This window comes from Myotis lucifugus, unplaced genomic scaffold, assembly GCF_000147115.1.
Source record: "Myotis lucifugus unplaced genomic scaffold, Myoluc2.0 scaffold_488, whole genome shotgun sequence".
Classification (NCBI taxonomy): Eukaryota; Metazoa; Chordata; class Mammalia; order Chiroptera; family Vespertilionidae; genus Myotis; species Myotis lucifugus.
In genome coordinates, this window is record NW_005871536.1 from 68,178 (window position 1) to 94,764 (window position 26,587).

The window sequence follows — 26,587 nt, forward strand, 5'->3', positions numbered from 1 at the left end:
GAATGAATAGATAAAATGTTGAAGGTAACTTGTTTATATATTATAGCACTTTTTTTTTTTTACTTCTGAAACATTTTCCAAAAGCATTTCAAACGAAAGATAGCTTGACTGCTATCCAGTCATTTGAGTTCTCATGCATCGAGGACAAGCAACACATTAGTTCTTAAATGAACAGAAACCTGTTTCTGCTTCGGGCAGTGCCAACTTTTTCAGAAGAGAAGCAAGAAGGATTCGGGACCTCCTTTGCTTCTGCTGACCAGGTACTGTCCACTTTGCCTCTTTGATCATGCAAGGGTTAGAGACGAACTTCAGAGCTGTGAATTTTGATGGTTTCCTCCATATTTTCCTAGCTCTCAAGAAATTCTTCCCAACCCTCACAAAAACAGACAAAAAAAACTAGTTATTTTTCAACTGGTCACTCCATTTGTAGAACAAAATTATTTAAATGTTAATGCAACTGGAAAATTTGTAATTGTTGTCTTATTAACTCTACTCTAAAAAAATTCTGGTACATCAAAAAGCAATTGTATGCAGCATATTTATATGTATATAATTTCCCATTTGTGAAACTAACTGCATGAATGCCTGTAAAAGGAATTATTTTAAAAGCTGAAAAATATTTTAGTCATTCCTTTAGCACTATATATATATATATATATATATATATATATATTCCAATAAAGCAAAATTAAACAAATGCCAAGCAAAAGAAAACCTCCAACCTGTCTCCCAATATTAGAATTTATAACTTCAAGAGAGGTCCCAGAGGTACCGAATTAAATTTACAGCAACTGTTTCTTTGCAGCTGGTGAAATATAAGCAATATCCTATTTCCTGATCTCTGAACTGAAGAATTGCTTTTTGGTAATGATCTACATCTGATTCTCAGACATCGTTCTTTACACTGTGGATGAAGCCCACTTGCTAGCTGTGTGATTTGGGAAGGTTACTAACCTTCTCTGTGCTTCGGTGTCCTATTTTATAAAATGAGAAACAGTGTCTTTCTACCAGGTTTTAGGGAACCTGGCACAAGTAAGCACCTCCATCCCATTTGCTATTATGTTTGCTGCTGTTATTAATATTACCTAAAATGTACACAGATTTAGAGATTCAACTTCACTAATGCTATAGAAGGAAATTCTATGGACACTTTATACTATTTAATTACTGTCTATAACATAATTAGCATATAATCATAGTGGATTTATTCAATGTGATGCTATCATAATAACTTATCTTAAAGAGATTTTGAAACAGTGATTCAATTGTATAAAATATTTAAAAAATCCTTTACCCAAGGACATTTCATTCCTATTATTATCTCTGACATCTTACAGTTCTGCCCACAATCCCCAAGATTTCCACCTCTGTTACTGCCTCAGCCCATGCCACCTTAGCAAGTTCAAGTCTAATTTACTAGCTAACTAACATCCTGGAGCCTCTTTAGAGAATTCCCATATCTCCTGCTTTCATCAAACAAAAATGAATATATTTCCTTGATGATTAAGTATTTGGGTTTCTGATAACTACTGTGCAAACTAGTAAGCCTTATTTTTCTAATTTATGTTTTAATTAATTTCCTCTCCACAGCACCCCATTTTATGCATTCTTTTCCTCTCCTATGTTTGCAACACCTCCTAGGGAATAACACCTTCATTTTGAATTACAGATTTTTTTAATGCATCCTTTAGGTAATCAAGGTGTTAAAGACAAGATTCAATTATGATCCTTTTAGCATTTCTCTGCATGTTTAATCAACCATTATGAATATCACTAATTAAGATAATTTTTTTTATTTCTCTGCAGTTTTCACTTGAACCATAAAATAATAGGGGTAGTGTTTTCCCTGGATGTACCCAATGAATATATATAAACACATAACATGTTAAACAAATATCTATGTAACCATCAATTTTTAATTTAGATGATTCCATTATGGTTATATAACTAACCTAATAATATAATCAAAATAAAAATTTTATATTCATTCAGATACTCTATGATTAGAAATTTGTAAGGCACAGCTAGCTGGTGCAGCTCAGTGGTTGAGCATGGACTATGAACCAGGAGGTCAGAGTTCAATTCCCGGTCAAGGGCACATGCCCTGGTTGCAGGCTCCATCCCCAGTACGGGGTGTGCAGGAGGCAGCTAGTCAATGATTCTTTCTCATCATTGATGTTTCTATCTCTCTCTCTCTTCCTTCCTCTCTGAACATATATATATATATATATATATATATATATATATATATATATATATATATATATGATATACATATATAATAATATACATATATTATATATATATATATATATATATATATAATTTTGAAAGAATGAGCTTGAACATGTGAAGTATTATTTCTAAGTAACCACTAAAATAAAATTAAAAAATTAAAAGCATTAGCCATATTTTTAAATATTATAAATAAAAACAATAGGGTTTAAAAAACACAGTTGTATATTTGAATCTTCTAGTAACCAAATTAAACATAGCACAAGTCTTGCTGCATCTACAGAGTAAAAATGAGCATAAGATTGGGAAGTTCAGACAATGACTTAAGTCCTCAACTGAGTCCAATTCTGCTACCTAGGGAAAAATCCCACTCCCTAAATTATTAAGGCTAATATTACTAAGAACATGTGTTGATACTTTATGTCTGCTCTTCATACCACACAGATTTGGTTAATAAATATGTTAACTAGCTAGTGAAAAGTAATGCCTTCATTTTGGTTCTAGGTACCTTCCAAACAAAATAAATATAAAATTCCATTACTGGTGTTGAGCTAATGAGGAAACAAACAAACAAACATGAAAAGCAGAGGCATTAAACATGCTCCACTTTGAGGTCTTTGGATACCAGCTATCTCCCATTTTGCATTCATTTCTCTTTGTGTAATGAATAGAGGTATAGGGGCTATGCTCTAAAAATCAGTTCACCAAATAATGCGATCTATTCATCATTACAAAAACATCTAAGCATTCATTTTGCTAAGACATCTCTAGCATTTACCTTAAGGGTTAAATTTCTACTTTCCCTAATTCAATCTGAAGTGGATGAAATCCAAAGTAACTCATTATAGCAAATGTCACTGTAAGGAAGGTCTCCCTAACTATTTCACACTAATTAGCTCAGATAGTAACAGGTTCTCTTTTATTCACCTTGATGTCATGGCTGATGGTTTGGGATAGTAAATCATGGCACATTTTATTTTAAATATTAGTAAATCATGGCACATTTTTTTAAATGTGAAAATATCATTACCTGGATATAGTTTCTTTGTAGTGCTTCAATATTGCCAGTTGTTAAGACCATCAGAGGGGAAAAAGGAAAGATTATTTCATCAAATTTCTTACCACTGATAGCTCACTTGCTATTTTTTCTACTTTTCTATATTGAACTCATTAACTGAGTGCTCTTCCAATATTTAGTATCTCATTGTTAATAGCAGGGTCACAGGTCCCACAAATGGAAACTCGTCAGAACCAACATTAGAATGGTTAATTTGTTTTTTACCTTTATGTGCTAACTATAAATTTAATTTTCTCTTTACTGCTTAAATAGCTCAAATATTAATTCTGTGGTGCTTTTTAAGTGCTGTATAATCCTAAGTATTTAATCCTGTGATCATTTTTATCTTTGAATAACAGTCATCATTCCCCTCTCCTATTGTCATAACCTTCATGTTTCCATGGAAACAGTGGAGAAAGAATGAAATGGTAAAACACTTTCATTTTAGGTCTAAGTTGACAGTGTTGTTTTTCATTAGGAACCTCAATTATTCAGATAGGTAAGAATATAGAGAGTGGTTTCAGAAATTACATGGTGGACCTTTTATAACTAAAAAATTATGTTTCTAGCTAAAAGAAGATAACTCTTTCTGTTAAGAACTAGTTATTTGGTGATGAGATTTGGATGAGTTTTTTCTTCTTTATATTTTACTAGAGGCCCCGTGCATGAAATTTGTGCATGGTGGGGGGAGGGGGGTGTCCCTCAGCCTGGCCTGCACCCTCTCCAATCCGGGACACCTTGGGGGATGTCTGACTGCCTCTTGCAATCTGGGACTGCTGGTTCCTAACTGCTTGCCTGCCTGCCTGCCTGCCTGATTGCCCCAACCCCTCTGCCTGCCTACCTGATCTCCCCTAACCACCTCTGCCTACATGCCTGATCACCCCTAACTGCTCCCCTACTGGCCTGATCACCCCTAACTACTCCCCTGCTGGCCCCATTGCCCCTTACTGCCTTTCCCTTGCCCCGCACCTGGGACCCAGGATTCCCTCCTCTGGCTGCTCACAGGCACCCAGGACCCAGTCCGGCTTTGCCTGGGCTGGCTGCAGCTGCAGGGGACCGTGGGTGGGTGGCTTTGCTTGGGCCGCAGCCACAGATGCCCGGGACCATGGGGCAGGCATCTTGGCCCTCTCCCGGGGCGCAGTCGCTGGTGCCCGGGACCACAGGGTGGGCGGCTTGTCCCTCTCCTGGGCTGCAGCCTGGCTGGTCCCCATTCCTCTCTCACAAGCTCATCTGTGCCTGGCTGGTCCCCATTCCTCTCTCCCGTGTTGAGTGTCTGAGCCGTGAGGGTGTGACAACCATTTGCATATTAGCTATTTATTATATAGGATTGTATTGTATCACTTTTTTGTTATCATGCAAAATTAAGTAAGAAAAAATAATCTTTAAAAAGAACGGCTACCTGTTATACTCTTGGTAAATTCATTTTACTCTTTATTGAATATCACTAAACCCATACAGTTAGGTTTTAGATATACACTTAAAATAAAATAAAAAAAGTAGTTCTTTAATTCTCATTAAGAGGATTTAGAGAAATCTTAGGAAATTCATTAGGTGCTTTGTCCAAAGTATTTTTCTCCTCTAAAATAATCATATAAAATAAAACAAAAATTTTAGCATAAATACAGGGTCTTTAACTCTATGAAGAGATCCAAAGGAAACTGGTTACAGTGCTTGCTTCTTATAAGGAAGACTATCTCTTCCTCTGTGTATATTTTAAGTTATTTGATTAAAAACAGAAAACAAAGTAGAGGTGTAAATTATTTGAAGGGAAATGCACACAGTATCCTGAAATAAAGACCCTAGTCAATAAAACACTGGGAGTGAAAAGAGGCTTTAAGCAGTTGAGTAAAATGTTAGGATGTTAGTGTGTAGCTTCCACAGAGACAACAGACAGCTTCTTTTCACTTTCCCACAGTAGAAATAGTGGACATTTTCTAAATGGCACATTTTTCATCATTATTTCTTCAGTGAAGATGGAGAATTGGGCAAATGACTGAGAAAACAGAAGCATCATGTTGCTCCAGGAGAAATTGGCAGCAATCACCCTTAACCTTTAGTGGTTCCTGCCTGACTACAGAATTGAAGGCCTAAGGGAAGAGACCTTGAAATTCATTACAAAATTAAGATCTTGGCAAAGACAGAAATAAATGGAAGCACAAGTGACATGGACTTTATAAAGCTTTTGCCTCAATCATCTCTCCGATGGAGCAGTTGCTTGGGTAAACATAAATACAAATTTGTGGCTTATTTTGTTTTCTAAAACCCACAGATGAGGGCTCAGCCTCCTTAAAACCTAAAATAAGAAATAAATTTTGAAAGCAAACTAAGTCTGACATGCAAACAAATACATATTTCTTTTTATATAAATATTAAATATTTTGAAAAGTGACCAAGTCTATAGAGGTAATGGAATATATTGATATCTGGGAAAATTTTGAGTTTAATTGGTATTTTAAACTAAGTTCTTATTCTTGACTCCCTCTTGCAATAATAAAGTCCCTTTAAAGCATGAACATAGAGGGGAAATTAGAATACCTAAAAAGCTGGATATAAAAATCTTAATGAATCATATAATCTAGTTCCTAATTTCATATGCCACTCTCTTAGAAGGTGGGATGTAAAATTATGTAGAGCATATGTGAGTTAAATAATGTACTTATTATTTACAAAGTCATTTTCTCACTTTTTCCTCTGACAAAAGGCCTCAAACAAAGCAAAGAGATGGAGTAGCAGTGGTGACCACCCTTACTTATCACCTTTTCTGGCTAAATGGAACAGGGTGGGGGTGCTTTGAGAAATGGTTATTTCAGGTCCAGGGAAGGAAATGCACAGGAAGAACCTAGGACATCTTGTTATTCAGAAAGCAAGAGAGCTCTTAGCAACTAATGGACTGTGTTAAGACAAAAGAAGGAGCCAACCTGACACACTGAATGTATAAACATCCATGATGTATAGTAATGATACAAAAAAAGAAAAAACAAGCAAAACATAAAATGAAAATAAAACTCTTATTTGTCACTAAGAAGTGACCAAGGCCCCAGTTCCTTACTCTGGAAACTAATGGGAAACAGTAAAACGCTTTCCTCCTACCTGTCTTGAATTAAGAGAATGAGAAGAAACAGTCTATCAGATTCTTAGTTGATGATGCAGAGTGTTTTTAGAAAAGAATTCCAGTTAATAGATATTGAAAGAGTAGTGGAATTTGATAATGATCATGTTAAAAGCCTAATGAGCTAGTGGATTCAGTCAATGATCATCATTGGTATCAAAGCATTTAACAAAAGGTTGATAGGAGACCTTACAATGAAAGGATTAGGCTGGTACATTCTAAGCCACTGTTCCAAATTCAAGTAGCTATCAGGGAAACAACCAGGCACTATTTGCCTCCTGTAATGATGGAATATTGAAGTATACTACATTTCCTATTTAGTTTTCTTGCCACAGAATGTTGAACATAAATCGAATCAGTTCTTTAGGTTTGATGACCCTTTGCAAGAAATACAGAGGATAGAGACAAGGTAAATGACACCATTTAAAATCAATGAGACAAAAGTGAAGTGGGGGTCTATACCAGGATAATGGGATCCAGTTTCTTCAACAACCTAGTAGGACTATTAAGGGGGCTCTTCTAGATTAAAAGAGATTTAAGAGACAGAGCCAACATGCCATGTATATGGTTTGTTTTGATCCCAAGTCAAATAAATCAGCCATAAAAAGTATTTGAGAACATTGAGGAAAATTGAGTAATGACTAGATATTCATTTTATTAGATTCAATAATGATATTGTGGTTAGGTAGAAAAGTATCCTTATTTTTAGAAGATACATATGAAAGTATGTATTTAGATATCATGATATGATGTTAGTGACTTGTTTAAAATATCTCAGTAAAACAATTGTAAGAAGAATTAGATGAAGTGACTGTGGCAAAGAAATTGATCTGTTGAATCTGGGTAATGTTTATAGAAAAAGAGTTCATTACACTACCTTCAGTGATTGAAAATTTGAGTAATAACAAGTTCCAAAAATTTATCTCATGAAAATATGCATGTGAAATGATTAGGGATCTAATATTTCTCAACTGGGCTTTGGCAGCAGGCATTTGGTAACCAGTGCAAATTCCTGATCTAATTATTGACAACTTGCATGACCTGAGGATTAAATTTTTAGGCTTGTTTCCTTATCTGTAAAATTAGGTAAAATAAGAATATTTGCCTCATTGTTGGGATTAAATGAGATCATTAACCTAAACCCTGGCACATAATAAATGCTGCTCAACAAATGTTGATAATTGTCATTAATTATCACTACATTTATAATTATTAAATTAATTATCACTACATTTATAATTATTAAAATCTGAAAACAGGATTATCTTATATTTATACAGCATTTTAATATTTAATAAAGTGCTTTTAATTCTTTTGTTTACCTCATTAATAATTATACTATATTTTGTTTTAATAGGATATATTTACTAGTAAATGTTCTAGATCCTTTGGTATTTGGGTTGTTTTGATTATTTGAGCATTTTATTGGTTTGGGAGAGGGAGAGATAGAAACATCAATGATGAGAGAGAATCATTGATCAGATGCCTCCTGCTGGGGATGGAGCCTGCAACCAGGGCATGTGCTCTGACCAGGAATGGAACCATGACCTCCTGGTTCATAGGTCAATGCCAGCGGTTCTCAACCTGTGTGTCACGACCCCTTTAGGGGTCGAACGACCCTTTCACAGGGTTCACCTAAGACCATAGGAAAACACATATTGAATATATAATTACATATTGTTTTGTGATTAATCACTATGCTTTAATTATGTTCAATTTGTAACAATGAAAATACATCCTGCATATCAGATATTTACATTACAATTCATAACAGTAGCAAAATTATTATGAAGTAGCAACAAAAATAATTTTATGGTTGGGGGTCACCACAACATGAGGAACTGTATTAAAGGGTCGCAGCATTAGAAAGGTTGAGAACCACTGGTCAATGCTCAACCACTGAGGCCACACTGGTTGGGCTGAGCCCTTTAACCGGTCTTTATTTTATAAAAGTTATATTGAAAAATTATTAATTTCCAAAGAAGTAGAACAAAGTCCTGGATATTAATAATGCTCTGTTTTATAGTTTAGAAACATGAGTTTGACCTGATCCTCCTGGCTCTATCATTAGTATCCACTAGAGCAAAACTAACTTGGACTACTTGAACCTTCTGATTGTTGAGAGTTTTCATGATTAGGGGCTTATGCAATTTATTTTATAGCTAATAAATACTGTTTATATCTTTAATAAACACAGAGGTAAACCACAAATCTCTTGATAAGGATTTGTGGTTATTATAGGATTATTACAGCTTTCAAATTCAAAGACATAGATTAAGGATATAAATGAGAGAACTTGTCATTCAGAGGTGACTCTAAAAAGTCTACAGTAGCCCCCAAGGGCATGATAAGTATTTTTTGCTTTGCTGTACCTCTAGAATCCAAATATTACAATTGGCTCAGGGTCACTTTTTTAAATGTAGTGAAGGCTTGTAATCAATAAATTTGATTATTGGAAACAGAAATAAATCCACTAGGACCTGCGGGTTCTGGGGTGAATGTGTGAAACCCTAGGTTTTATTCAGCCTCCCCAGTCAAAAATATATAGCTACGCAGGAGGGGGAAAGAACTGCTAATCCAAAGCTAATTTGAAACTACACTTAATTAAAACTTTGTCAACAGCCACATCTTACACTAAAGATGGCAAAATCCATAGGTATTTGCAAACAAATCTACACCTAACTAAACCCTCCCTTGGCTTGAGATTATTCCTATAATTATCCTTTATACAGAGGAATGTTTTGGTAAAAATAGATAAATCCTTAGGCTGGTATAGATGCCCCTTTAAGAGCTCATATAGCATTTCATATTTCCCCTCTTATTAAATAACACCACCATCAACAATATAATTACTATATATACTTGATTTTGTTTCTTAAGAGGAAAGAACATATCCTTCGTTTTATGTTCTCGTTGCCTACTATATGTTTGGTATATTTGAACTAAAAAAATGACTTAATTCTTCACAATACTGATGCACTGTCCTTTGAACATGGAAATGACTCTATCAGCCCATCACTAGACTGACATGTGCTTCGCATATTGAAATATGTGCACTTGCTCCTCTCCCTTTTCTGTCTTCTCCTCTTTAGAGTCAATGCACACATTCTGAAGATACTTAGTTAACCAACAAGGTGTAGTCTGTAGCCATAAGGTAAATATAATTTTTGCATGCACACAATAGAAGCCATCTATTTTTAAGAAGTAAATTGAAATTATAATGAACAGTACAACTGAATTGGGAGGGATGAATTTATATTGATATATTAGTTTCCAAACTTTTAATTTACTACAGTCACACTAAGTAATAAATCTTTCATCATACCCATTCCTTACACACACACACATGCACGTGCCTACACATATGGATAAAACTCACACATCAGTACTGCTCTATACCAGGCACTCTGCAATAATAAAAATGCTGGTATAATCCAGTACTTCACAACCCCCAGGTGGTTTGTAGTCAAGTTTGAAAAACACTCTAAAGGCTTATTCTTTTATAATAATATCAGTAGTCTACTATTTTAACATATTATTCTCCCTCCTCGGATTCTTTTTAACAATCCCAGATCCTATGTATTCCCATTCCTTGCTAACTTTCTTCCCTTGCACAGAAATTCCAACATTCTCTGTATTTCAAATGTCCACTTTCGGCATCTAAGGACATAAAGATGACAACACCTATGGATTGACATGGTGGTCTAATGGTTTCTGGCTATTTCCTCAATCACTGAGGAGTCAAATTGACCAGTGTTTGGCTCTTGGAAGAACATGGGGAATAGTAATCATGCCAATTGGAAGCAGAAGGACAATATACCATTGTGTTGGCAGAATCTATTGTTTGTGATTACCACAAAGGTAATATTGAAAGAATGTCATGCCCTTTATTTATAAAAGTTAATGAAAACATGTCAACAGAACTTGTAAGGTAAAAATGCTGCTATTTGAAAAGACTGTCAAATTTGTGACTTCGAGTTCTCAACCGCACCTCTATTTTTGCCTGCAGCACATTCATTCTCTTTTGTAGTGCATTCAATTTTACAACAAACAGTTGTATTGTGTTTCCAGTGTAATACCAGCCCTCTATTATAGATGTTCATTTTACCTAATATCTGTTTTTGTGTTTTCTAAACACAATGCCATGCTTTACTATTATTATAATCCAGAGGGTTATATGAGTAGAAAGAAAATTCATTGTGTTATACACAAAGTAATTACATTTGAGACTGTTATGGTGACTTAGCATTTAATGTGAAAAATGTCAGTTCACAATGTGCAGAACAAACTGAGACTGAGTGTTTTCCCAGCTCCAGAAAATCTACCAACTCAAACATCTTCAACAACCAAGTATTAGCTTCCTGGTGAGCCTGTGAAATCTCCCATAATGGTGAAAAATTCTGCTTCTTTGAAGGAATATATCTATATCTATATATATATATATATATTCTTGAGTATTAGGGAGAAACTTAAAAATATTAGTTGAATATGGATAAGTTGTTTTGTATAATGTAGTTCTGCTTCTGCTTTTGAATTAATAATAATTTTGGCAAACTGCCCTTCTAAAGCTTAAATCCTTGTCTGATGCCAATTAAGACACTTTATTGCACCTAACCTTTTTTCCTGGAAGTGAAACTGTGGGAAAGTAAGGCTCAACATTTTCAACATTTGATAAAATTCCGTACCTTATATACAGTTTTACTATCATATATATCATATTTATAAAACATGTATAATACCTAAATATAATTTTAGTGTTCCCCCACCCCAATAATTTTGCATTTTGGTCTTCTATTTATATCAATGGTTCTCAACCAGGATGATTCTGTCCCCATTGTCCATCCCAGCAAAAATTTGCCAATGTCTAAACATATTTTTGTTTGTCATGATTTAGCAGGGGACATATGCTGCTGGCATCTAATGGTGTGATATAATGGGAAATAGGTATGGGATCGTCCCGGGTTCCTGGCACACAGTGCCTAAGACCCTTGGAATCTCTGCAAGTGTCTCTCTGGCATGCTAGTGAGATGACTAGTGGTTGGGAGCCCCTAGATAACTTCAGGATGGAGGCTGGTCATCAGAGAGAGCAAGGCATGATTAGAGGGTTAGAACTCTTAGCCCGACGTCTGCAACCTCTAGGAGGAGTAAGAACAAGAGGTTGAGTTCAATCATTAATGGCCAGTGATTTTGTCCATTCTGCCTGCATCATGAAATCCTCTTAAAAAAACAAAACAAAACTCTAAGCAATGGGGTTAGTAGATGTTTGGTGATGAATACATCAAGTGCTGGGAAGGAGAGAGCGTGGGAGTTCTGTGCCCAACCACTCATACCTTGCCCTATACAGCTCTTCAATTTGGCTGTTCCTGGGTTGTATCCTTTATAACAAACCATTCATGTTATGTACACTGTTTCCCTGAGTTCTGTGAGCCATTCTAGCAAATTACAGAACCTATCAAAAGGCATGGGAATCCCTGTGATTTATAACGGGTTGGTCAGAAACAGAGGTGGCAATCTAAGATTTGTGACTGTTGTCTGAAGTGGGTGTGGTTTTGTGGGATTAAACACTTCACCTATGAGGTCTGAGCTAATTCCAGGTAGTTAGTGTCAGAATTGGATTGTGTTGTAGGACATTCAGTTGGCATCCAGGGAGTTGGAGAACTGGTTGTTGGTGTGGAAAACTCCCACTCATTTGGCATCAGAAGTGCTGTGGGTCAACAGCTCCGAAGTGGGTAGAGGCCAGTGATGTACTAAGCATAATGTGATGCACAGGACAGCCTCCCAAAACCAAGGATTATCCAGCCCAAAATTATCCAGCTCAGTCCACAGTGCTGAGGCTGAAAAGTTTACATGTTCATCTGTGCAACATTTCCAAGATGAGAAAAGTAGCGAAAGGCTAAAGCTCACAAAATAAGCTTATGAATAAATTGATTTAGGTATTAATGTTTATATTAAAATGATAAGGTGTGGATTACAGTTGAATAGTGTAGCATGATCTGACCGTAGTGGCTTAAGTCTTAAGTACTTGTAGTAGTCACAGCCTCACAAATTACTTATGAAATCATAGGTGGAATCATATGAAATTACAATTCTTGTTAGCTAAAAGTGGCCAAATCTGATAAAATAAATTTCTTATTAACTATTTCATTTTTATTTACTTGACTAGTGACACCATTAAAAAGGAAAACATTAACAAAGTACAGTATTACAGATGCATTTAAATAATAGTGTAAATAAAAGAAAATTATATAAAACAGACAGTGTGTCTGCCTTTGGTCATAATAAGGAACAGTGAGGTAAGATTATTTCTGTTTTTTGAACAATATCTATTTAGTTGTTAGGAACATCTTGTGTTTCTTAGAGGAAGAAATATTTTCATCTGACTTTTATAATTTCTTAGTGTGGCTCACCTGCAATAAACAGTTGAAAATATGAGCTAGAAAAATACACACTGTTTAATATAATTATTGTATCTTTGGTTCTTAAAAACTGAGGCATGGAAATCACATTTTGGTAAATGGTAAATGTTGCTCTTATGTTCCTGTTTCCTCCCACTCCCTGCTTACTCCTCCATAGACATTGGCATGTGAAGTTATTGTTCTAATCACTCAAGTGATTTTAATGATTTTTCTCCTTTTAAAAGAATACTTGTTAATCAACATGCATCTCAAGAGCTTTCCAAAGTAAGGGCTTATATATTCTCCTTCATTCCATCACTCAAAAAAGCGCTATCATTTGGTCTGTTTAAAAAAGATCTTATCACTGGCCTTTTTTATCTCAGGGCATATTCTTCATTGTTAATTTAATTATCCTAGGAATATAATAAAATCAAGAGACTTCAGAGTAAAAACCATGAGCACCACCCAGAAGAGTGTCCAAAATTAATCTGTTAGTACTGTGGTCAGCAAGGGACCTTGATTTTAGAGAATAGCTCCTTGAACAAGATTGTTTTCAGTACAATGTACGTTTTACTAAATTAGGGTATTTTGATAATCCAATTTTACTAACATAATATGCACACCAAGCTTTAAAAAAATCAGGGTTATTTTATTTAAAAAAGTTAGCAAAGCTGATAGGGAATTACTTATAGACCCGACAAGTCATATTTTCCAAGTCCTTACACTGAAAGTGGTCTTAGGTCGTCATTTTAGGAAAACTTTATCTCCTTGTCAAGGATATTAGAATTATTGCTATCCAATATGCTCAATCACTAATTTATCTAGGCTGTCTAATACATTTGAATAGTGTTTGAATATTAGAACAGCAGCTTTTGTTTTATATCCTTACATGTCTGATATATTTACTAGGGAATAGGCCAGTTGCTTGAAGTAATTAGAACACTTTATAAAGTTGACTAATGTTCGCAATTTATGCATTGGAGGGAGGTGGTGGGATACAAGCAAATAGCTGTGAGCAACAGTCATGCTTCACTTATATCTCTTCTTCCGCAGACCACAATTCAAATGTGTAAATTAACATGCTATGTTATATTTATTGTATCAAGATTAAACTGCTGTTTTAATTCATCATTTTAAAAAATCATTCCTTTCTAGAAGAATTCATAGGGCAATATTGGTATAACATTTCCAGTTTCAAAGGTACTCTGTAATTTTCTAATGGCTTTTTATTGAATGACAGCCTGCTTATTATCATATCTAAATGTCACATTGGCAAGAGAAAATTATACGTATAATGATGAAAGTAAAAACAGCTCTGTTTCTAAAGGCGAATTTAACGACTATGAGTTATCAAAACGTACGTCAAGCAAAAGTACATGACTTTCAATTTAAATATTTTAAATAAAGTAAGCTCTAACAGCAATACTTTCTGATTCTAAGATGAATAGAGACCCACAAATTATCCCTTTATTCTTAAGAGTCTGTTGTCTATTGACAACCACCAGGATCTCTTCAAGATACATTTACCAAACAGCATAGGTAAAAATACTATTTATATAAAAGGTAGCGAAGCTTCTCAAAGAATGGCTTTCAAACTTCCACGTTCTAAGCATTTAACATGAAAGGATTTCAAGATTATAAATTTTGCAGATTAGGAAACAGTTCCAGAGATGTTAGGCGCCAGGCTCTAGATCTTGTGCAGAAGCTCACAAGGAGAAGTTAGTGCCAGTGCTGTGACTAAGGCCCAGGTCTCCCCAAGGCATATTACTCTTGCTATGTGAGCAAGGCCTCTCCAGAAAACCCTCTATAGCACTGAGCATTCACCTCGCTTGCTCTCACTAGATTCAATGGTTTTCTTTCTAGAATGGCCCAACCTTATATGTAAAGCAGGATGAGAATTATGCTCTATATGTTACCTTCACGCCAGTGAGAGAGATGGTCTTCACTAAAGAAGACAAAGTATTTTAGCCAAATATTGTTATTTTTCCATTAAAGCTGCTGACAACACAAAGGGACCTAATATTCATATTATAGACGTTATTTTTTTCTGCTTTAAAAAAAAAAGTATCAAATCACAATAGGCTCTAAGGATGGCAGCGTACCCAACAGACACATGCACCGGGTGGTTCTCTTTTCTGTGAAAATCTGGGGCTCTGGGAAGTTTGACCCAATCACCATCTGGTTCCAAATTAACCTTAGGATTTAAAGAGCTCTTCATGTTTTGAAAGAAATGTCCACTGTTGTTATGACAACCGTGAAAAGGAATCATCCTTCTTTTCAGAAAAAGGAAACGGAGTTAGCAATCAAATGGCTTGTCTGCACCCACCGAGCAAGTCGGCAGCACTAGCATCTTCAATTATCTTTAGTCCTCTGCCCTGTCAATTAGAAAAGGTTGCATGCAAGGACATACGGGGATTCGCCTTTATCAAGTCTTGCTACCGAGGGAGTCTTAAACATAAGAGCTGCAAGAAGAAAATTAGCAAATGGCCTTTGAGAGTTTTAATATTTTTAATAAAGCAGAAAAAACAACAAACAAACAAACAAACAAAAAAACACCACACTCCTACCCAAGGCCAAGTAACTTTATCTTGAAACACATTTTTTAAGAGAGCCACCCAGTCAGTCTCACTGCACTTAAAAGATAAATTTACTCTGGTGCTCTCTGTAGTCACAAATCACGCTGAAGTATTAATCTGTTAGCATGGGTGGCCTTAACAACTATTCTATACCTTTTCCTGGCCTGATTACGTGTACTCAGGCATTTCAACAGCTCTTACACAGCTAAAAGCCAATTTATTAGGTCAGGGCCAAGTGCTGCTCATTTTTCAAGTCTCCTATGCTTTGCCCTGCAATAAAATGGAGAACACTTATTGCTTAGAGAATGGGACTGTCTTCTGATTCCAACCCTAGAAGTGGTCAGCAAGCTCTAATTCTGGTTTGAGGGCTATTTCATAATGCCATTCTCATCCTCCCCCCCCGCCCCCCCATTTAATTGGCATATGGTCCCATTTTGGAACAGGGTATTTGTTCACTTGAATTCTTTCCATGGAGGGAAAAATAATTTTCCAGGCTCATTTCCCTGAGAATTGCTTAGTTCAAGACCAAGTTAGTTTAAGTAAATTGTTGATAAGATTGTGGGAATACTAAGTTCGTGACTCTAAAATGCCTGGCAGAAAAACATGAATAAGAAAAGCCAGAATTTCAAAGTCAGGGTGTTCCAGAGAGCAACAGCATGTGTGTCTGATTGTGCATTTGAAATTGTGTTTTTTAGATGCCAGACAACCCTGGGGCATTTGAGAAGATGTTACCAAACAATACAGATGTCTGCTCTGATTTGCATAGCCCATGTGTTTTGAGATGCATTTGATGAGTGGATTTTCAAAGGCTGGAGCAACACTGGCAGGTCCCGCAGTGTGTCAAAGAGCACAGCGCAACCGCCCCATGACGAGCAGAGTGCTCAACTAAAGGGTTGTCCCTGCTCATGAAATGTAATGAGACACATGGTGTCCAACGAGGCTCACACCAAAAATAATCCGGAAAATATCAGACAGATTAAAACATTCCTTTGCAAATGAACTTGTAAACAGAGGAGGAGCTTTAAGTCAATGAGGACTAATTATGGAAATAGTTGTAAACATTTTATTTGGACTAAATTGAAAGGTCAAAAGAGTATACAGCAATATTCTCTATCATTTTGCAGTGACCGTGGGACTTCATTGTTTAGTGTCAGTCAATCACAGCCAACCCTGGTGCTGTCAACCCTGGTGCCTCTAATATTTTTATTCTGGTACATCATTTTTCTTTTGTTTTTAATCCTCACCAGAGGACTTGCTTAGAGAGGGGGAGGGAGGGGACAAGAGGAGGGAGAGGGAGAGGGAGAGGGAGAAGGAGAGAGGGAGAGAGGGAGAGAGGGAGAATGAACGAACAACCTTCATTTGCCTTCTCTATGTGCCCCAACCAGGACTGAATTGAAACTACAAACCAGGTATGTGCCCTGACCTGGATTAGATCCAGCAACCTTTCGGCACACAGGGCGATGCTCCATCAATTGAGCCACTCCGACCAAGCTGTGTGCCACTCTTTCCTTGTGCACTGATAATATGGACCTGCTTTGCATACTAGTCTTATTTCCGGCTCCCTACCATAGTTTTGTGTTTCTTGCTTATTTTATTTTTTCTTCCTGTATTATGAAAATATATCATGAAACTCCTTTATTTGCGGAGAAAGCAGAGAATAAGTGAATTTGGTGGTGCACAGTGAGGAGAGTAGGGTAGCAAAAGTGGTGATTTCAAGTTGGGTCTTTAAGTCTTTGGCCAATTTGTGCCTCCTTCCTCAGTGACCCTCCACCTCTTTGTGCCCAGAGAGAGACTCATGTTATCTCTGGATGAAAAGGAGTTTATGTACAAATTTACGATATGATGTTAGGGGAAAAATGAATTCCTCTTAGGAGAATTTTTAATTTTTACAGGTTCTTCAGAGAGAGGACAATATTTAAAACCCAAGGAATATTAGAAAAGGGAAACCCTAAACAAAGAAATCACATTGGAGAGTGGTGTGAATTTACCCGTGGATCTGGTCTGACTTGCCCTTTGAAGAGGTCTGCCTTCATCCACAAAAGTTAAAGGGACCTGAGACCCACTTGCCTCAGCTGAAACTCTGTCTTTCCCTCTCTCCTTTGCTGCTGAGTTTAACATGTTCACATCTCTCTCAATATTGAAGATTCATAATATTTCATTACACATTTCTGACTAATTTAAATTTCTTATGATTTTGTATAAGCTCACTGACACTTTTTCTTTTAAATTTCGATTCATTTTCAGTCCATGTTAGGGGACTCAATTCCTATGACTCCATCATAAAATGAAAATGAAGCAGTGGTTTGATAAATCCAATTGGCATTTGTTAACCAACACCCTAAAACTCTCAACATACAATATTATTCTCTCCTCCCTCATTCTTGAAACATAGTGATTGTCTTGTGTGATGCAACTGCTTTTTCTCTCAACTCTCCGTGTGTGTGTGTGTGTGTGTGTGTGAATGTGTGTGAAATCCTCCCCCTTCCGGCCCTCCGGTCCAGTTTAAGAACCCATTGTGGCAAAAAGTTTGCCCACCCCTGAATTCTAAATGCTCATTATTCTCAAATGAATACCAACCTCTCCTCTGAGCGCCACACCTATTGGCTGCCTAACTATGTCTCAAAGGCACCTCTTATTTAACCTGAGCAAAAAATCTATTCATGGCCAAACCACTCTCCAAACCTGGTAACCATACAGTCAATCTCAGTGAATGCCATCAGCTCCCTCTGATCTCCAAACCCCAAGTCTCTGCATCTTCCTTGACCTTGCTCCCTTCATGACCAATATCTATTTCCTTAATAATACCTGCTGGCTTTGCCACTCAACTATGTCTCAAATGCTTTTCTCTACTCACACTGCCCTCTCTAGTCCTGCCTACCATCAGCTTTTACCTGGAAAATATTTCCGTTGTTCTTCCTGCTTTCACTTTTCACTCCTCCAATCCTGGAGGAAAGAATATTCATTTATAATATAAACCAATTCAATTCATTTGCTAGCTTAGAGCCTGAAGTGATTACCCTAAATTCTTAGCATTTATTTAATCTTTGCCTTTACATTTTTAGGTCCTAGCCTTATTGGTGCTTTGGTTGCTTGAATTTATGATAGTTTCTACTGGGGGCTTTGCACATACTGTTTCTCTGTCTAAAATGCTCTCTGTACTTCCTTGCCCAGCTAATGCCAACTAATTCCTGCCTAACCGGTACCAGCTAATTCTTTAAAGTTCAGCTCAAATCTAGTCAAAATGTCACTTCCTCAGGGAAGCCTTTCTAGAAAGATTAATTTGTGTCTCTTCTCCACTGAGCCATATGCACCATAAAGGCAAAGGTCATGTCCATTGTATTCACTCTTTTATAGGTAGTACTTTGTAGGCACCCAGAGAATATTTGTCAGATAAATGAATGCATATGATGAAGTGAATGAACATGAGTAATGTTGGTGCATGAAGTGCTGCAGAGTAATTATAGGCAGTCTTTAATTTGAGTTTTTAACAAGTGGTGCGTAGATTTACAAACCTGACTATACCATTTGGAGGTTTACATAGATTTTGCCATGAGAAAGTTCTTCCTGGGAAACAATATCGAGAATCACCAATTTGGGTCATAATAAATACATTTACAGATAGATATTCATGTAGCTATCAGGGATGCCCAACAAGAGGGCTCACATATGGATTCCTTCAGCTTTCAGAGAAGTAGGATAGAGCCTAGGGCAGCTGACCCAATTGGCACAATATGCTGTACCCACTTTCTATGAAAGTTATGACATAAAATAATTTCAAACGTGCTTCTATATGGGAGCAATTTGAAGCTGTTTTTTGTTGTTTGCTGCTTTTTTTTAAAGAAGTGATTGACATTTTCAAAAGCACATTGAATTGCATCAATGAGGCTAAACTTGAATCAGTCTAAAATACTATATGTTCATTCAGATTGCCACCAAAATGACATCAATTAAGTGTATATAATAGCATTATAAATATTTATAACATGATGGATGTTAAAATGAAAAAAGTAGAATATAAAGGCACTATAATTGTAAAACATAGTAACAGTTTTTATAGCTGTACTTAGACTGTGATTTTTATCTACCTTATTATATTATTTCTATTAAAGTGAAAATAAACATTTTAATAAAAATAGACATAATTATAAACAATACACTGACTTCCCCCCCCCCCTCTGCATGACCATAACCTGGAAATATAGCTGTGGCATATGTAAATCACCTTATTATAGTGCAATTTTTATATGAAATATTTTTATTATCAACTATTATAATTAGAAAGCTAAGTTGACAAATAAATATATATCAGTAGATATGTTTTTATTCAGAGAAAGAGCTGTTTTGCTTATAACTTCAGAGTACAATATTTAGCCATTAAGTCATCAATGATAGTATAACTTGAATCCCTCTTCTGTATATCTACCCCCAATACTTGAAAACACTTATTCATAAAGATGTAAGTACCCCTATGTTCATTGCAGCATGTTCTACAATAGGCAAGACAGAGAAAGAATTAGTGGATAAAGAAGAAGTGGTACATATATATATAATAGAATACTACTCAACCATTTCTGACAACATGGATGAATCTTGAAAGTATCATGTTAAGGAAAATAAGTCAGATGGAAAAGACAAGAACCATATGATTTCACCTATATGTGAGATATAAAACAGAAAGCCACAGGCAAACAAACAAACTTATAGACAAAGACAACAGTATAGTGGTTACTAGAGGGGAAGAAGGTGGGGAGAGGATGAAGAGGGTAAAAGGTGTCATATACATGGTGATACAAGGAGACTAGACTTTGGGTGGTGGGCACACACTAGAATATACAGATGATATATATAGAATTATACACCTAAAACATATAATATTACTAATTAATGTTACCCCAATAATTAAAACATATTTTATTTTTTAAGAAATAGTCTGTATTCATATATCAGAAATACTTGTAGTGAAGTAAAACATTTACGTTTTCTATTTGATATTTCTAGATGGTTATGTTTTTTACAAGACAAGGTATAGATGCGGAGAAAGGTCTCACCACCCAAATAGTGATATATCACAGTAAGTATCATATTTTGTTCTTAGAACTAAACAGTGAACATAATCATTGAGGTATACATCACTCTCTCTACTAAACTGCACATTTCTCCACGTTAGAAAATAGTTTTCTATTTGTAAAGCATAATCCTTAACCCATCATGTTTCTAAATGTTTATTAAATGAGTGCATATTCTCAAAGGGAAATAGTGTGTATCTTTCAGCATACATGCTACTTTCTACTCTAAGTGAGGTTTAAGGATCTTTAGCGTGATCTGGTGTTGTCTCTCCTAATGTCTTTGTGATTACAACTTCATATTTAGGAAGAGAAGCCCTTAGTGGATTGTTGGCAGCAATTATGAGATGCTTAAACATGCCATAAAGGCAAAGTTTCTGTCAAGAATCATTTCCTTTGTAGAAAATGCATCTCTTTAGATAGGCTGGGAGCACATATCCCACAATGGGGAGTTTTGAGAACTATTTCCCCAGGATAGTTCTCACAAGCCGAGCTTCCTGGACCAGCCACTCGAGCTGAATGCTTGGTGTGGTTTTTCTCAAAGGGATGATCTTTCATTGTGTGACTCATTAGGCCACTGGTACCTATTATGCTAATAGCATAACTGTTCCACACAACTGAGTTTCAAAACGTCTCAACTGAATCGTTCTTTATGGTCAGTACTTTTTTTTTCCTTTTTACCCAGATAGGCATGTTAGTGAGACGCTACCAACAAAAATTTCACATGGATAAATAATATGATCATTTTACTTGGATTTTAAGAAATACTAATCTTACCTTTAATGAATTTTGCAAAAGCTAGGGGACCTTTAAAAAATAAAGCTTACACAGTAGAGCCAAAGCAGCAGTTCAGTTCTAAGTGGCACAGGGTTTGTGATCTATTTAAAAATATTGTAGTATTAACAGAATTATAATGATACTTGGAAGAAATTATATCCTTGCCCTAATCTCTGCAATGTTGGCAAACCTTATAAGTTCCTGAAATACAAAGTGAAGGTTTACTGTATTTAAGATGAAAAAAATCCAACACAGAGAGACAAAACTATTAACCCATATTGAAGTTTATTTAACCTTGTTAATTCAACTAAAAAGCTTTCCCTGGGGAATAATTCACAATTTACCTCTCTTGAGTGACAGGATATCTAATTAAAAAGATGCTACCAACTTTAGAAATCTTCATATATGAATTATTAGAAAGCTATAAAGTGCTAATACTGTTAAAGGCATATGTACACCTCCCTCAATATGTATGTTAGTTTGTGTTTATGTATTTATGTATGTATTTATTTATTTGGCTATTTTGAGGAATAAAGGTTACATTATCAATCTCCCTAGAATTTGGATTAGTGGTTTTACATTTTTTTTCATCAAACTATTCCCATTTTTAAAATAATTATAAATATTAAGAAATGTGGATTATGCAGTCATTTGGATTTAGTACTAAATAAAAAAATTCAAACTGATCTTACTTTTAAAATTCAAGTATAAATATATAATGACTACTTTATAATGCTGTCAAATTTATGGTCAAATAGCAATATTTTGAACCACTCACTGGTTCAAAAAGTTTAATCATAATTAAACTTTCTTTTAACTAAATAATAATATTTTAATAAAAATTATATTTATGAATATTTTCCAGACCGGGTTTAATTTTTTGACATGCTATCAGAGTGAGAGTAGTTTGCCTACATAATGTTAGAAAATTCTTACAGATAAAACTATTTAACATTATAGATATGCAATATTATCTGCAAATCAAACCATATATCTAATGCATTAGGTTATGTTTCTAATGATTACTTGTACGACAATACAATTTATAATTTACAAAGTATTTTTCTGTGTCACCATCATTTAAATAACAAAAATACCATTTTAAAGTAAGACAATGAGATTAAGAGAGATGTAAGTTCTGACAAAGATCACTTGGTTGGAAATCAGAGAGCCAGGAGCAGATCCGAGGCTTCCGGCCCTTGTTCAGGGCCATATTTTCACATACTGACTGACTCTCTGCCAACATAAAGAACTGCCACCACCCCTCTTTCTAATTGTCTGAGTCTGAATCTCAGTGAGTTTGTTTTCTTATTATCTTTAGTTGAAACATGTGAAAGTGAACCCATAAATGCCCAGAATTCATGAGATGCACACAGTTATCTTTGCAAAGCCAAGAGCAAACCGAGGAGGATGCAACTAGCTCACAATCGCTTTCCATCACTGACCAAGTGCAAGCCTGTGACCAGCCTCATCACTGAGTAGAGGAAATCGAAGTTATGCAAAAACTTTAATCAGTGAATAGGTCTAAAGTTTAATAGGGAAAGAGAAGTAGATCAAAGAATACTTTAAGTTTAAAAAAAACCAATACAACCTTTGACTTTTTTTAGAACTAGACCAAATTTTTCATCTTCAGAGATTATCAAGACAAAAAATATTTTATTTCTTTTGGTTTTAGGTTATCACAAAACCAACTAATCAAATTCTGCCCCTGAACTATCTATTTACTGATACATTTTGTTGATTTAATCTTTCAGGTATCCTGTATGATATCAAATACAAAATTATTTTTACTCAAATTACTTCATCACAGAAGGGGAGGATTATATAGATCACAATTTTTAAAAAGTAACCTACAATTTTTGCAGAAAAAGCCAATGTGGAATTACTTCAAATATTTGTAAGGAAAAAAAAAGCTGTGTTTTAAAGCAAGTTATTCTAGGAGAGAAAATTGTATTTTGTTTTACAAAAATGAAAATTAGTGGGATATGTACTACCTCATAACATTCTGAAAACAGTGCCACCCAAGATCAATGTAAAGCAATGATGTATTCACTCAGGAAAATATTTTCCAGCCTTATTATTTTTCATACAATTTCACAAACAACTATTGAACACAACAACCATTCATTGAGAAAGTATTTTCAGTGGGAGAAATAATGTGTTTACACTCAATTTTTATGTTGAATTTTAAACTAACCATTTTCTTTGTTGAGATAATCTTCCATACAAAAGTAAGAATACTACGTAGTAATTACCTTGAATGGTTTGCTTCTCTTTCTTCTTACATAGTTTCTTCCCATCAGAGTGATGGACTTGGTTAAGTCCAAGCAAACATTTTATCTTATTTCTACTCAAAATCACTTTTTATATTAAGATTAAGGCCAAAGGGGAAAAAATGTCACTTACTTTGCTTTAGCTTCTGCATCCTCATATGCTTTATTAGAAACATCCTCCAATCCTCCAATCAAATGCTTGAAAGAGCTGTTAGAGGCAAAACATAGAGAAAAGCATAAATCCTCTATGAAGCTGTAACAATGACAACCTAGTCAATGATATATCAAAACACTCTAAAAGGATCTAATAAAAATTAAAACACTTAACCTAGAAACATTATTAATACACATATCAGATAATGATATCAACTCGTTGGGAGCAGGGACCTCTTCAGTCATGTTCATTTCTGTAGTTCCCACCACTGAGAACCATAGCTGGCAAAAGCCGATATTCAAAGAATTGGGTGAAATAAAGTCTATGGCACACTGATACATATGATAAAGTTAATAAGTCGATTACAATGGTGAAATAACAAGACCTATTAGTTATTAAATGCCTAGTGTATTCCAGGCACTATTCTTTTAATTCTCATGAACATATTTGCATTCCAATTCTGAAACAAACTAAAAAAATAAGAATCATTAACTCTACGTGAAATAGTAAAATAATCTTCAAAGGCAAAATAAGAACTAACAGGAGAGAATTATAGAAAAATCATCTCGTTCTGGAGAAGTGAAGGACTGACTTTAGCATAAACTGAGAAGAGTAATGTATCTGCTTAAACCCTATCTATTTAATATTCTATGTTCAGATCTACTTTATATAGTGAAGTCTCTTATATATCTATAAAATATTACAGAGTTGGAACAAATTAATACACACACAGGAATGACTCTTGAAAATTACCGAATGTAACACATACAGTAACTCTTATGCACACTACATTTTGGAAACCACTGAACTATAATGAATGAAGAAACAAAAGGCAAGTCTGTGTTTACAGAATCATCAGAGCCCTCCCTTACATGGTGCTTACATTGCTGGTATTGTTCTATACACTTTACATGTAGTAACAAATACTTCAATAGTTACAGATATCCTATGATTTAGTATCATCCCCATTTTGTAGATGAGGATACTAAGGAATGAGAGGTTAAGAAACTGACCTAAAGTCATGCAACCAAAAGACTGATAGGGAAGGAGTGGCCATTCTCTCTTATACTCTTACTAGAGGCCCGGTGCACAGAATTTGTGTACTCTGAGGCGGGGCGGGGTGGGGGGGGGGGCTCCCCAGCCTGGCCTGTGCCCTCTCACAGTGTGGGAGCCCCGCGATGGATCTCCCCAAAAAGGTAGGCCCCACCCACCCATCTGGGGCTCCTCAATGGATTGCCCCAAAAAGGTAGGCTGGAGCCGCGGGACCGCCTCTGCACCGCACATGCAGCGTCAAGTCTCCGCCCACCTGTGCGCACTTTTCCGCACACACAGCCCTGCCCACCCGCGTGCACCCGCTGCACACACAGCCTCCTGGTGATGGATTGTTACGGCGTGAGGGCATCACGGTGTGAGTGCATGATGACCACATAGGCTTTTATTAGTATAGATACCTATACTACAGCTCCCACCTAATCCCTGACTGTCTTGAAGATAACTGTCACTTTTCTAACAATATTTGAGGTACGTGTGGAGAGTTTTAAAGTGCTGAAAGAAATTGCAGTTTGATTTAAACCTCTATTATCTTAATGCATGCAGATGGCTTTGTATGTGGTATTAAAACAAGAAAATATGGATACTCGGGTTCTCAAACATAGTAGGATGTTTGCTGATTTAAATTTAAACATTGTTTAGTCACTTTAACATAAACTTTTTAAAAAAACCTATAAAGAAGAACCTGACAGTCTGCTTAGGACTGATTTGTGGTTGGGGGAGTAGCTGTTATTTCAAGCCCTTATATGATGATCTCATCTGGGGGACAGGGTAACTAATGCTGGCTAAATACAATATGTTTTTTTAAAAAAACTTCTTATTTATTGATTTTAGAGATGGGGGAATGGGGGGAGAGGAGAGAGAGAGAGAGAGAGAGAGAGAGAGAGAGAGAGAGAGAGAGAGATCTCCATCCATTGTTTTATCTATCCATGCATTCAGCGGTTGATTCTTATATGTGCTCTGACCAGAGAATCAAACCTGCAACATTGGCCTATCAGGATGATAACCTAATCAACCAACTGAGCTACCTGGCCAGGGCTACACTAATTATTTCTAATACAAAAAGAAAATGACCAGACAGAGGCCCAAGGAATCAATAATCTTTACTTAGAAAGCAATCCTGACTAAATAATATTTTTCAAAACAGGCAACAAATGCATCCTGAATTCTAAGTCTCCTTCACAAGAGATCAAGCATCATACTTAACTAAGAGTTTTAAGAAAATGTAGGATTTTCAAGCTATATTAAGAAGTTCCTGTGTGTCCGGCACTGATCATTGAATAATTTATCTTGCTAAACATAATTGATGACATTACAGAACACATCCCTCCTGGTGCAAGTAGGCACTAATTAGTGGTTCGGTTTTCCCTCACACTAATATCTGTAGGAACACCTGCTATCTGTGTGGACCTCATCAAACACATTTGGAAACTTATTACCTGTAAGTATCAGATGCCTTTTTAAATATTTACTCAGGTCCTCTGACATTTCTTGAATACTGAAGGAGAAGACTTGTTGATGCTTTATTTGGAGAGGGATTATGATGAAATGATTTGAAAACTTCAACTGAATGAGCAGAAACACTAAAATATTATGTATCAGTTACTATAACAAATATAAGAGACTATAGGAAAATCATGAAATTATTTTTAAACTAACAATTCACGAATGAGTTATATTTTAGTACCATAAAATAAAATAGCCGGTTTACCTATACTCTAGACATAATTTCAGAATAAATGAAGAAGACATTAGTGGGCAAAAGACTTTAACACAGAGTGTTTAAGGAAACCTTATTGCATGCACACTAAGTATGAGGCACTTTCCTGCTACTTTTCTTTGGGTGTGAAATCCAATTTTAACAAGCCTTGACAGAATGTTTTGATGAGGTAGATAAA

At 35.6% G+C, this 26,587-nt stretch overlaps 1 protein-coding gene across 1 annotated transcript in view; it reads right to left on the reverse strand.

The window, feature by feature from the left end:
• The window catches only part of LOC102431010 (cGMP-dependent protein kinase 1-like), a gene marked incomplete at its 3' end in the record, with an annotated part of 335,328 nt that overhangs the window by 67,320 nt on the left and 241,421 nt on the right, over nucleotides 1–26,587 (reverse strand). The window contains exon 7 of the mRNA XM_023744824.1: nucleotides 23,619–23,693. Coding sequence (XP_023600592.1) covers nucleotides 23,619–23,693 — 75 coding nt within the window. The remainder of the gene's footprint in view (nucleotides 1–23,618; nucleotides 23,694–26,587) is intronic.